General features: G+C 39.2%; 1 protein-coding gene across 1 annotated transcript in view; it reads left to right on the top strand.

Moving 5' to 3' along the window:
- Nucleotides 1–6: 6 nt before the first annotated feature.
- The window catches only part of CLASP2 (cytoplasmic linker associated protein 2), a 146,126-nt gene continuing 132,602 nt past the window's right edge, over nt 7–13,530 (top strand). The window contains 2 exon segments of the mRNA XM_017734661.1: nt 7–245; nt 11,670–11,748. Coding sequence (XP_017590150.1) covers nt 51–245; nt 11,670–11,748 — 274 coding nt within the window. The 5' untranslated portion in view covers nt 7–50.

The raw sequence follows: 13,530 nt of genomic DNA, 5'->3' as shown, positions 1-13,530 counted from the left end.
CCTGAGGCCCTCGGCTCTCCTACGAAGAAACTTTTCCGCAGCGTCCGAAGATGGAGCCTGCCGGCATGGATTATTTCTGCGAGCAGGTACAGCAGAAGGACGTGGGCCGCAGGATGCAGGTTGGCCAAGAGCTGCTGGAGTATCTGGGCGACCCGGCGAGGTCCCCCGATCTGGAGCAGGACCAGCAGCGCCTTGACAAAGTGATCGACGAATTAACAGCGTGGGTCAACTCCAGTAATTTTAAGGTAAGGCTGCTCGGCGGGGCCCGGTGCGGGAAGACCATGATTCATCATGGTAGGGAGGTACGGAGCCCCGGGTTACTTTTTAATAGGTAAGACCAGAAATGAAACTACATCTCCCACACAAAGGGGAATTCCAAAATTTTGGAAGGGTGGTTAATGTTTTATTGTTTGTATTCCTCTGTCCTTAAAGAAGCAGTAATGGGGGTTTTGGTTTTGCCTTTATCGTTGGCTAGATGGTGTTTTGGTTTGGTTTTGGTTTGGATATGAGGGTTTTTTTACGGCACAATGTTAAAACCCCCCCCAGACAACTATAATACACACTGGGGTTGTGTTTCTTACTCAGAAACAAGATAGGTGATGATTATTTTTCTTATTTTTCTTTCGCTACCACTCCTATTCCATGGTCTCGGTACTTGGGTGTAATGTTTCATGGGATTGCCATCGTTTTCTGCAGGCCGTAAAGAGTGCTGCTTCACCGGATTTGTATCACGCTGTGTGTATTTCAGACGATTTAATGAATAATTGGCTTCTTGGGGCTCCCACTGTAAGTTTAAAGTTGTTTATATCGTCTTTAGGTGACTTTCCTGTACCTGGGAAGTTATGCGGTATCCTTACAGCGGCCCGATGATGACTCACGTTTCGCTTTTTTCTGTGTGCGTGTGTCTTTTAGACGGAGCCAGGGGAGAAGAGCGATCACTCCCTCACACAGTGTAACACTTGCGAGTTGTTCTGACGTCGGTCAGCCGATAAGGCGATTGACAGCGCAGTTTTAGTGCCAAGGACAGTCGTGTTCGCATTGGCGATTTTTTTAATTTATTTTTTTTAACATTTTTGCCCCCGCGGTGCGCCCTGCCCTCGTAACGTGATCCACTCGCACTTTGGACCTTTAACTCGCTGCAGTGAGCCTATTCTCGCTTTTTTTCTGTTTTCTGAGACACGGGAGGAGGCAGAGTCGCCTCTAAGGGCAGTATGTTCCTGAAATGGATGGGGTTTTTTTTCCCCCTTCCATTGACCTTACTCCGCCAGTGTTTGCACACAGCAACTTCTGAGTTTGAGGTGTGAAAATAATAAAGGCTTAACTCCATTTGCGCGTATGATTTATTTATTTTGGAAGCATGTTTGTCGGTAAAGGTCAGGTTAGCTTGAGGAAGTAGCATATGCTGGACAAATACAATTTATTTGCCTTTAAATTCATCATCTGAGGGCAGCTGTTGGTGATAAGATTGATTACTGCGAAATCTAGACAAGTCTTTAAAAATACTTTTTTGCATGGAGAGGGATAGCTACTTACCTAACAGGGTAATGTAAAAGTTTCTTCCTGCACTTGTAAATTAACAGAATTAGGCATTAAGACTGGAAATACAATTTTCAAGTTGTATTTTTCATAGTGCAAGAAATTTTGCTTGCTGTTGATGTAAGGTGACAGAACTTAGCTGTTTGGACTGTAGGATGAATGAGAACTGTGCTGTGCTCCATAAGCATCAGTCACAGAAAGGAGATCCCCTAGTCCAGCCTGCCTGCTGAAGCAGGTTCACCTAGAGCAGGTTCCGCAGAATCAGAGCCGGGCAGGTTTTGAATATCTTCAGTGGAGACTCCACAACCTCTCTTGGCAGCCTTTTCAAGTCCTCTGTCACCCTCAAAGTAAAGGAAATTTTTCCCTCATATTCAAATGGAACTGTTGTGGTTCGGTTTGCGCCTGTTGCCCAGTGTTATATCTCTGCGTACCACTGAAAAGAGGCGTGCAGAATGAGAGTATTACAAATTCTAAGAGTTTTGAAGATAACTTGCAAAATCATTATTTTTGTTATGTCTTCTCTATGTCCACATACTGGTGGCTCTTTATTGTGTTTCAAAGCACATCACGTACGTTAGAGCATGGTGTTAGTCGCAGGTTTGAGCCCTGTAGGGGCCATCACTTAAGAGCTGGCCTCGATGATCCCTGTGGGTCCCTTCCAGCTCACAAGTTTCTGTGATTATATTAATGGCAGCAGCACAAGATTTTGGGTGTTTTGCTCATGATCAGTTCCAGTGTTCTGCCTGTGGTAGTGACTGCCAGCATGTGCTGCTTCAAAATGAAGACTTATATTCTAGAAAAGTGGCTTGTGTCTTACTTGCGTATTTTGTCTCATGCAAGCATAGATGTTACACATTTAAATGTTGCATCCTATTTTGTTATTAAACTCAGGCACTGAACAATAGAAAGTAGTGAATGCCGCAGGCTTATCTGATTTTTGATTGCTGAATTATTTAACATACTGTTGGTCACCCTTTACTGAGGAATGGATATGTAGAGCACTCAAACAATTCTGCTGAAGATCTTATAGGTCTTCAGAGTTCCTGAGTAATGAATCCCTCCCAGTTGACGTGACTGGTCTTATCACAAGCAGTGGTAGTGGCTGGAGACTCAGAACTGCTGAGCTAGATGAATTGAAGATACAAGTGGGGAATGCTGGAGGAAGTTTTGAGAGAGAGCATTATTTCTGCTGGTGGTGATGGGTATGGATAATAAGGGGATAACTAATGTGACTTGCCCTGATCGTGCCATATATTCCCACTGAAAGCTCAGTTCTTGCATGCAGTGCACTCTGCTGACCATACTGAAAGAGGAGATTGCATGGTCTGGGAGCTCTGGTCTCAACTCTTAAGCTGTGCCTGTGAAGAGAAAACTTTCTGATACGCCACCCTAGAAAGTTTTTGGCTCATGTAACCAGAAGGGAAAGGATCTGGAGGTAGTAGGAGGGTTGGCTTAGCAGGCTTGATAATGAGTAGGGAAAAATGAGAATTAAGTGTTCAGTAAACAAGTTGGACTCAGTGATCTCAAAGGCCTTCTCCTAAACCATTCTATAATTCTCAACGTGGGCTAGTTACCAGCAAGGTTGAATTAACTCATCTCAAAAAGATTTTGGCCACATAAAACAGTGCTTTTGCTGTTCTGAAGTTTGCAAGTCTTTATAGTTATTTAATAAACAACCTGGCAATTCCAAACTGAGAGAGCAGATAGGAAAATTTCTGTGTTCATCTAGCTCATTGAAGTGGAAAACACAATTACTAGCTTGAGTTACTGGTGAATCAAAAAGGTGGGATTAAGAATGTGTTGACTCATCTGCAGGTGGTTCAGAGTTGTAGTGAAAATTGGTTGCAGAACATGGGGAATGACCTAGAGAGACATGAATCTGTTGTATTATGAGAACTTCACTTACAATGTCTATGCAGTCAGTGATAAATTGGCTTACAAAGACTCTTGAAAGCTTTGCAGCATCAAGGAGTACACGGAAGATGTGCAGAATTTAAGCATTTGTTTTGTATCTCACTAGAATGAAAGAATTCCTCACTGAACTGAAAATTGTTTGCTTGGTGATCTGGTTTATTTCATATCAGTTGGGTCTGATCTCTCTCCTTCTACAATGCAGAGATTTGGGGTTTTGGGTGTATGTCAGTCTGCATCCCCCCTCCCTCAACTGTTTGCCCAAGGCTGTGAGGAATAGGAGTAGGTTAGTTGAATGCAAAATATTAAGAATTGAGTGATGGTATTATTCTGCTGGTATTTGTTCTCAAAGTGAAATATTTAGCGATCTCAGAAAATGGGAACAGTGCTATTGTTTGTGTTTGGACTCTCAGGTGAACTTCAAAGAGTAAATTAATTGCCCATTCTGAGGGTAGTACTACTGACAGATACTTGCTGGCATTACTGGGTTAGCCTGCATCTTCATCTATGTATACATGAGTTTTATTTAATGAGTCTCTTAGGTCTCTCTCATATTCAGTAGTCACTTGAAATAATTACAAGATTATCTAACTGTGCAGTCTGGTGACTCAAACTGTTCCATGTCTCACTCAAGTAATCTCCAAACCTGCTTTGAACTTCTGCTGAAGAGATGTGGGATGGGGAAATACTGCTTTTCATGTAGAGCTTTGCAAATCTACTCTTGGCTGCTAGCATGTTGTGGAGTCTTTTAAGAACACCAGGATTGAGCAGTTACCCTCATTAAAATTATTTTTTGAGCAATAAAGCCACCTTTTGGTTCTTTAAGCAAATCACACCTAACAGAAGTAACAAAAACCTATGACCAAAATGGTGGTAGTTTCTCAAGGTAATTTTATATGAGAAGAGTAATTAGGAATGTTTGTAACTGCAAGTCTTTGAATTTCTCACCTTTGTGGTTAATATCTTAGCTTGTTTTATTCCTCAAGTGCAACAGAAAAATAATCAATAATTGCTGGTTTTATGCCAGAGCAGCAGATTGTTTGCCATGGGAAGAAGAAAATCTGATTTCATTCTATCTCTTTCTGGTAGTATGGATAAACTCTTTCTTTTAGGCAAATCCTTGGAATTATCTCTTACTCTATGCTTCTTGAAGAGTGAGATTTTTCTGAGCTTTGTTTGTCTCAACACCAAATACCAAAAGATACTAAAATACCAGTAATCTTGCTGTTGCATTTTTGTATTTCCTTGGTTTGGCAAGTATTTATTTTGGTTTGTCTTTAGTTCGACAAAAGGCCAGCAGGAGGAGCTTTCAGTTTCCAGAATGGAAGATTTAAACTGTAATTTTGCAAATAGGTAAAGACAAGTGGTTAGGATGCTTGTCTGAAGTACTTGCAAAGAGATAGCAACACTTAGAACTTGGCTGACTGCACGTATGTGTGTGAGGTGGAAGCTACAATTTAAAATTATCTGAACAAAATGGATACTGAGATCTGAAAAAAGAGAGTTCAGAGATAAAAAATGTGAGGTTGCACATTTGGTTACAAATAAGTGAATGCACAAATGCAGGATGTGGGGCATGTGATTGAGTAGCAGACCTTGGGAATAAAATGTGTGGGTTGTTTTGGATCTGAAGTTGAACACAAGCCAACATATGCTGCACAAAAGGCAAATGCCATAGTGAGTTGTGGGACTGTAACGTGCAGGAGAGAGAAATGGAATAAAAGAGGACCCAGCTTAAACCTTTATTTTTCAGTTACTGTGTAGGTCCTGGTATTTCCTTAGTCTTTGTTAGCAAACAATGGTAATTTAAATGTCTTTGAAGAAGTGTTTGACTTTGAGCTCTTTGCTGAATTTTTCTTTCTTCAAGTTTTGTTTGATCTTGGCTGTGTGGGAGCTCCTTTCTTTTTTCTATGTAATGAGAATGTGATTTGACCTGTCCATGTATGAATCCAATTTTAGTTTTCAAGCTCAGTGATTTGATTTCTTCTTCAGTAATAATTACTATTTTTTTCATGTATTATTTATGTTCTGTTCGAGATACATTAAGTCAACAATTGAATATTAGCCAAATAATCAAGCAGATCTCCTGAAGACAAGGGACACTTGCAGGAAGTTTTAATTGTTTTTATTAAAACTAATTTTGTCTGGTCTTTAATTGGGAATGGGGAATATATAGTCTTAAAGTCTCAGGCATCTCTTCCAGAGATGGAAATGACACTTCCCTGTTGTTCTGCAGCTTCAGTTTGTGTTATCCAGACTAACTGTACTCACTATTGGAACAGCAGCTGTGCTGCTCATGTGGCCAGGTGTTCTATTCTCACTGTCATTCTTGAGGCAATTAACTTTTTGTCAATGTTGAATTCATTTTCCGGTGTTTCAGCAAGCTGATTTGACTCATGTTACAGGAGATTTTAGTGCACCAGATCAAATATGCCCACAGGCCAAGAGGGATAACAGGAGCATCACTTTTAGCCTGCAGTTTGATTGACTTGGGTGAGGGTAGAGAGGTTTTCCAAGCACTGTGCAGTGTGTAAGAGGAGAGGTGCATCCTTCAGAGCAGAGCTTGCAGCAGTCAGCACATGTGAGCCGTGTGATTTTAGTGGCACTTCTGATTCAAGCAGTTTCTGTCCCTGGCTGAGGAATGGTGCTGGTGTGTCATGCCTGCATTGCTCCGATGTGAGTGCCTGTGAGGCTGCACAGCTAACAGGCTCAAGGAGGAGATATGGCTGAGAAGATGCCTTCTCTTGTTCATTTGTTGGGCTGGTTTCCTAAAGTGGGCTGCTGTTCATCTGCATGAATGCTTCTCTTCCCACAGCAGAGGAGCTGGTGCAGAGGTGGGAGTAAGTAGCAGAGAATGGGGATCACTGTATTTTTGATACAATTTAAATAAGAGGAAATGGGAAAGGAAATAAGAGACCTTGGGCACAAAAAGAATTAAATTCTTTTGAAAGAGCTGAGTCCTAAAATAAAGTGTTTCTTTGTTTTGAGCCATCAATGTGCTTAGAATGGCTTTTGACTTCAATTTTCTTGCTGGAAAAAAGTTGGGTTTTTTAAAATTAATTATTTATTCCAAAGAGAAATACCATACATCTCATTGTCTTCCCACTGAACCCTGATTTTAGAGAGGCTCTGTCTTGAAACTTTTTCCACTTCAGCACATAAAGTTTTAGCCAGACAATCTCAAAAAGAAAATGGCTTACAATGTAAGGTGTTGCTGCATCATATACTTTTGGGTTTTGCTCGCAGTCCTTGTAACAGTATCTATGAAAAATTTATGACAACAGATAAGGGAAGAATGTTTAATGCATATGTGAAGCAAACTGGAGATGTTCCTGTAACAGATCAAGCTGGAGGCACTACACAAATTTTAGAATACTGTGTTGTCCACAGAATACAGAAGTTTGGAGATCACACTTGCAGTCTGAATTCAGTTTGAAGATCATGAGAGATTTGGAAATAACAGAAGGTTGTAAACAGGTTTTTTCAGTGACCATTTTGAGTATTACATTAATGTGTTCTTCAGAATTGGTTAAATGTTTATTAATTAATGTGGGCATATATGATATGAAGCTAAAGTTCCCAACTTGGGGAAAGTGCATTAAAACATATTTCCTTTTTTTTTTTTTTTTAATAAGCTCTAAAATTTTTTATGAGAGCACTATGCTTGCTTGTTCTGGCTGCAGTCCAGGAGAGGTCAAGGTAACAGGGACCTCCCAGAATTGTGCCTATTGAGAGGTCCCCTGAAAAAACCAAGCCTTTTCAGGGCAGAAATAAACTCTTCAGTCTATGGATAAATATGGGTGATTCATTCAGCAATCCTCTGGTAGTGTGGTTACTTGAAGTGGGATGCTGAAATGCTCCGTGGTTGGCCATCACAGGAGAATTGTGAAGGGAAGGTTGTCACAAGTTTCATAGTCTGTACCCCTTTTGAGACAATGAGGGTTGCAGCTGATGGGTGGTTTTAACAGTAGCAAAGATAGAATACTTGGGAGACTCTTACCTTGTAGTCCTAAGTAAAGCTGCAAAACGTCATTTTGAAGTCAGGAACGTTGCCTTTTTAGGTAGAGGGGGCTCTGCATTTGCTAATGAACTTGGACTCTAGTTGCTGAGCTTGAAGATAGATACCAGCAGCTCTGTCTCTCTCCTTGCAATGTGCCATATATGTTAAAAAAAAAATCATACTATTAGTGTTGGAAGTGTGTTGTTAGTGCCCTTGAAGGTGAAACAAGCAAGAGAAAGGAAATAATGCTTCCTTGTCAGCTAAAATTTCTGAAGTATAGATGATGTATGTGGTAGCTTCAGCAGCTGGGACTGCAGTTTTGGCTTCTGTCAGCAGAGGCAGCTGCCCAACTGCTGCTGAGTGGCAAGGAGAATGGAATCTGAAGATGACATGGCTGGGACTGAAGAACCACATGGGTTCAAGAAAAGAGCTAGGAAAATGGAAGCTTCCTTCTGCCCATGGGGCCAGGGGCACCGTTTTGTATCTCTGCAAGCTTTTGAGTTAAGGGGTGGAAGGGAATATGGGTAAATCTAAGCAAAGTGGGTGAAGTGGATAGAATTGCAGTGGGAAACAGTAAAGGGAGGAAGAAGTATGGAATAGAGGAGCAGAAGTTTGTCCTGAAAGATGAGTAGAGAGAATTAAGAATGTGAAACTTGAAGAAGTGAAGCACAATATACTTTACATACATACATATTTTTGTTTCGTGTTATGGTACTTGCAGGGTTCTTGAGATTGAGAATTGAGAAGGTATACCTTGGGTCTTGGTTGACAACACTTTAAAAAAAAAAAACAAACCTCATGAAGTTTTTGCATATATCTTGTTCCAGCTCTGCCGCACTGGAACAATGCTTGCTCTTGCAGGGCGTAGTTGTTTGGCATGCTGTATTCTGTTTGTCAGTAATTGTTAGTGATACCACAGCTGTCCCCATGGTGACAGGACAGCCGATGCCTTAACTTCATTCTTTGGAGTTCCAGATAGTGACCTCCATAATTCCCGCATTAGAGTCTCATGACTAGTTCACAGATCCCGATCTACAGAATCTGTGTTTCTATGTATGGTTCAGAGATCCTTTGACCAAATCCAAGGATATTTGTATTAATGTCATTTGGCAACTTACACAAGTAGAGATGTTTTCCTGGTGGTGTCCTGCCCCTAGCTGTCCCCCACAGGGATGGAAAATTACAGAATCACAATGAAAATAACAGTAAGAATGCATGGTTATCCAGGTGTGGTTTGAAGAACAGTATTTCTTTTTCTAGCAAAAAACTTAGGTGCCTGGAAGTTGTCCACAGAAGAGCAGGGGCAGTGCTGTAAAGTGTGTGCAGAAGGAGAGCTGGAAAAGGAACAAGCTGCAAAGCAAGAATAGGCTCAATTACTAATTATTGGTTCTATTCATAATTGTATTTTGGTTGGAACATCTTGATTTCACTAAAGAGCCTGGTCTTTTTTTATCAAGAACAGATAAAATATTTTTCAGTTGGTTTGGCAACTTTTTTGTGGTCTGAGAAGTCAAGGATGGTCTTGGCTTGTTAAAGAATAGCAACTAACCAACTCTAGTTCAAATGAGCCTAAATTTCTTTTCCCCTATGAACTTTAAAAGCACTGTTTAAATGCTTCAAACAGTGGTGAGCTGATGAATCAGTCTTGACGTACAAAGGCTCTTTCTAGACAGCAAGCAAAAGGCTTAATGAATGCAGAGTAAGAAACAAATCCATTGATTTTAATCCCAGAAGGCATTCATCCCTCATTGGAGCTGTTGGGGAAAGAGCAGTGATGCTGGTGAAAGGTTTTTCTATTGATAGTGGAGAGCCTGTGTTGGTAAATGGTCCCACACAGTGTCTCAGAGCTTGGAACCTCTTTGTTGCAGGTCTTCTGCAGAGCCTCTAAGTTGTGCCTCAACTTACGATTTAAATTTTTTTTTGAATGCTATTTATGTGACCCCATATAAATTAAGGACTCTTTCCGAAGGGCTGCTTGAATATTGCACAGATGATACCTACGAGGAGATGCTGAAGCTTAGAGCATTGTGTATCAGAACAGAGAAATACTAACACTGATTTACAAAACCAGTAGGTGGTAGTTCACTTGCTATCCTCTGTAGTTCTGTGGTTCAGCTGACTTGTTTTGTAATGTAAAATGAAAGCAAATTTTGTAGCTAGAACCGTTTCCCATTACTTCAGCTTGTGGTCACACTTACGTTCTAACTCTCCAGTTATTGTGGCTTTTCATACCTGTTACCTTTTCAAAGTTGCAGACCACAGAGGACTTTGCATGAGATAAAGCTCATGCATGCATGCTTTATTGTCTTTAAGTTTCTGAGTTGCTGTTCTTGGTAGACGTCTTCAAGACAGATTTTGCAAAGATAATCAAACGTGCAGAGAAGAGAGAGACTTTGTAAAAAGTACCTTTACAGAAGGAAAAGCTCCTGTTAGTGCAAAACACTTGCATGGAAAGGTATCTTTCTTAAAAGTTGTCAGTGTAAGTCTCAGGTAGGGCTCGTAGTCAGCAAACAGAAGCATGGGAAAACAATGGATCCAGAATGAATTTGTTTCTTTCAGGCATTGGTTTTTAGATGGAGCTTTTGACTATGGTTTCATACTGCTTGATAATATGGAAAATAACATTAAAGGAAAAACCTTGTGGAAAGCCTTGACATTACCATAAAAGCTAATTTATATTTTTTTTTTTTGGCCTAAGTAAGTTACTAGGTATAGTGTTCTGTTTTCCTAAGCTGTAGGTAGAGTTACTTGTTGGCAATATATTAATTTAAGCCAGTGATGCCATCTATTTATATATGCTATTCTGTGTTTTAGTATGTAATGAAATTGTCTCCAGGTAAGGTGTACTAACTGGGAACTAAGTTTTATACCTCCTTTTTAAAAGATCGTCTGTTGTACTAATACTGCATTTATTAAAACCAGCTTAATTGTGTAGTTGCTTCTCACCCTGAGTTTTATGGAGACCTTATTTGTCTAGTTTCCTATGGAAACAAGGCTCATGTGATGCTGTGTGCGTGGGCCATGTGTATCACATGCATATCCACTCAAATTTTTTTGGCGTGCTGCCTAGTGTGGACAATTGTGACAGATAGGGATCTCAAGGAAACAGAGGGGTCCAAAAAATACGGTTCCAAATTTTATGAAAATAAACAGCTAATAAGGGAGAGGAATTCTAGCCATGAGTTCAAGGGGAAAAATTTGCAGTGCCTGTCTTCCTAGAAAATAAAGAGGAGGAAAAGCTGTAAGGAACGCCCAAGCTTGAGGAGGTTGTGCCTTTGGCAAATGGTTGTTCCTTTTGCACCTTCACAGGCAGCAAATTGAGGTAACTACAAGTTGTGAAAATGCAGGTTCTGGTGTTCCTTATGAACTATTATAGGAAATACAGAATGAAATCTTGGAACAATATGCAGGATAGTAAGCAGTACAAGAAGTGTCCCAACTTCTTAAAATAATTTGGTCTAACTGGTAATTGCTGTTTGTGTTTTTGTTTCTATATTAATGGATATTATTGTCTCATCTAGCTTCTGTTTATGGATGGGAAATTTCCTCAAAATTCCAGTAGTATTTTGAATTTCCTTTTTTTTCTGTTTTGGTTTGGTTTTTGTTTGGGTTTTGTTGTTGTTTTGGGTTGGGTTGGTTTTTGTTTTGGTTTAGTTTTTCTTGCTGTTGTTGTTTTTGTTTGGTTTGAGGGGTTCTCTATTATGTTTTTAATGAGCAACTGAAAAATCAGGCTTCCCTAGCTTAACAAGCAGGTGGACAAATGGTGTAGTCTGAACCACTAGGGAAAGCAGAATTAGCTTGTCAGTTATTTTCTTTTGGGAGTTTGGAAAATGATGTAATGACCTTAGTGGATGAGCTAAGTGGCCAGATTGAAGTAAGCTCTTATCATCTGGAAAACCTTTAAACCATGTCTTTGTTTGGGTTTTGTAGTTGAAAGTACAAAGACATTGGATTTCTAATATTTGTTTTCTTCTGTTTTAAGACAAGAACTAAAACATCCGAACTCCTCTGGTATATGTAAATAAACTCCATTCCAAACATATTCTGATAACTTTGTCTTAATAAGAACTTTGAAGGAATTACTAGATCTTCAACTGAAACTTCGATTTACTTTACAATAGTTTTTCAGCATGCTTGCATTTATGTCTAATTTATTTGAAATATATTCTAAAATATTCTTTAGTGATCTGGTTTATAATATCTAATGCTTTTGTTTCAACAGGTATCACTACTGGGATTAGATGTTCTAGGTGCCTTTGTCAACAGACTATCAGGACGCTTTAAACCTTATATAGGAACTGGTGAGTGAAATACTTTTTTTCTTAAGACCAAACAGTAGAAGACACTTCCCCCCCCTTCCCTTAGCAGCTGAAGTGGAACATGTTGAAAACTTCTTGAGCTAATTATACTGTCCTGGCAGGCATCTTACTGGTGTTGGAATGGAAATAATTGTATAGTAGCATGTCAGTATTCATTTGTCATGCAGTCACTGATTTCATAGGTGGTGGCTGGGATTTTTTTAAGGGTTCCAGGAGTGTCTTTCCAGTAATTAGTTTCATGCTATAATGGTTACTTACCACTCCCTGAGACAGTCCTCTAAAATTTACATTGAAACGCAAGTATTATCTTTAATTTGTGTTAAAGATGGAAGGTTTTATTTGCAGATCACTTTAATCAGAGCTTTATGTCTGCTGAAGCCTGTAGTCTCAGAGGATTATGCAGTCCACCTCCTGTTAGATAACTGGACTGTAGCTTTTAGTAGTCTAAAGTTTTTATGGGATGAAAAAAAAAAAAGTACTGACTGTTACTCCTGTGTGAAATGTTTACTCAAATGAATTTCAGATTAATGGATCTACATGTGCTGGAGTATGAGACATTTGTTCTGGGAGGTACAAGCAAACTACGTTGATCAACTTGTTTTACTGCTGCCTTTGAAAAGAGATAGTGATATTAGGACACTAACATTGGTGTTATAGCGCTGGCTGATTTTGACAGAAGTTTCTAGTTAATGTCCTTTTTCAAAATCTGCATGAGATAAGTTACTTTTTGTTCCCTGATCCCCAACTATCTCAATTTGTCTGTCAGAATTTTAAGCTTCCTCTTCTTTACATGACTAGTTTTGTATTTAAGAGCTATAAAATAAAATGTCAAAGTTTAGGAATACAAAGTGTAATTTATGACAAGCTGCTAACTAAATTAATTGAAAGCATATTTCAGTATGCTGTGGAACTACTGCAGTAGAGTGCTACAGAATTTAAATCTGTTTTGTTGTGAGGAGTTTTTCTTTGGCTGGTTAATTTTGTATTGGAGCAGTGTAAGGGAACTGGAGGCGTATTGTGCTCTGCACAGTATTGATTTCTGAAGAGTCTCCATTTGTAGCTACAGATTTTTGCTCCAGAGTTTGGCTGTGCTTTGATTTTTATTTTAAGCCTCTGTTTTTAGGTTCTACAGAACCTAAAATTACAGTAACTTTATTAAAGATGGGGAAGATTTTAAAAATTTTTCTCTGTTTTTTTAAGTATGAGCTATCTGAGAATAGTTTGAAAACACTGTTGTTGGTTTGGGCTTTTTTTTTGTCACAGTAGTTGAGTAGTTTGAGATTATGAGCAAATTGAAGATTTAAATTCCAGTAGTATTTATATTTTTAAAAAGAGAGAGGACTGGCACTGGGTGACCACTGAACACATGTAACATCTGAAGCTGTATATTCTAGAAGTATTTTTTCGTTACGCTCATAGCAGTGCCTTCAACTGAAATTGATCATCAGAGCGTCTCCAGAATCAAGATCTCTAGAATATGAAAGTTACTGTTGTTCATGATCAGCTTCTATATAAACCTAACAGATGCTGAAATCTTAGTCTCAGTAATGGCAGAAAACAGTATTTTACGTTACTTTTAAAAAGAGTGATTTGTAATAGGAGTTCTCCTCAGTTGGTAGCTCTCTCTAAATTTCATAACAAGGTTGGAATAATTTTCAGTTTTTGTCAGTGAAGCAGTAATATAAACACATTATTGCAAGTGTCTGGAATTTGTATAGTCCAGGGCTTATGAGAGTAATTAAAAGCACATTGGTGAACCAGAAA

The sequence above is a fragment of the Corvus brachyrhynchos genome, unplaced genomic scaffold (genome assembly GCF_000691975.1).
Source record: "Corvus brachyrhynchos isolate BGI_N302 unplaced genomic scaffold, ASM69197v1 scaffold94, whole genome shotgun sequence".
NCBI classification, from domain to species: Eukaryota; Metazoa; Chordata; class Aves; order Passeriformes; family Corvidae; genus Corvus; species Corvus brachyrhynchos.
The sequence above is the reverse complement of the archived record's forward strand: the minus strand, read 5'-3'. Positions and strand labels throughout refer to the sequence as shown.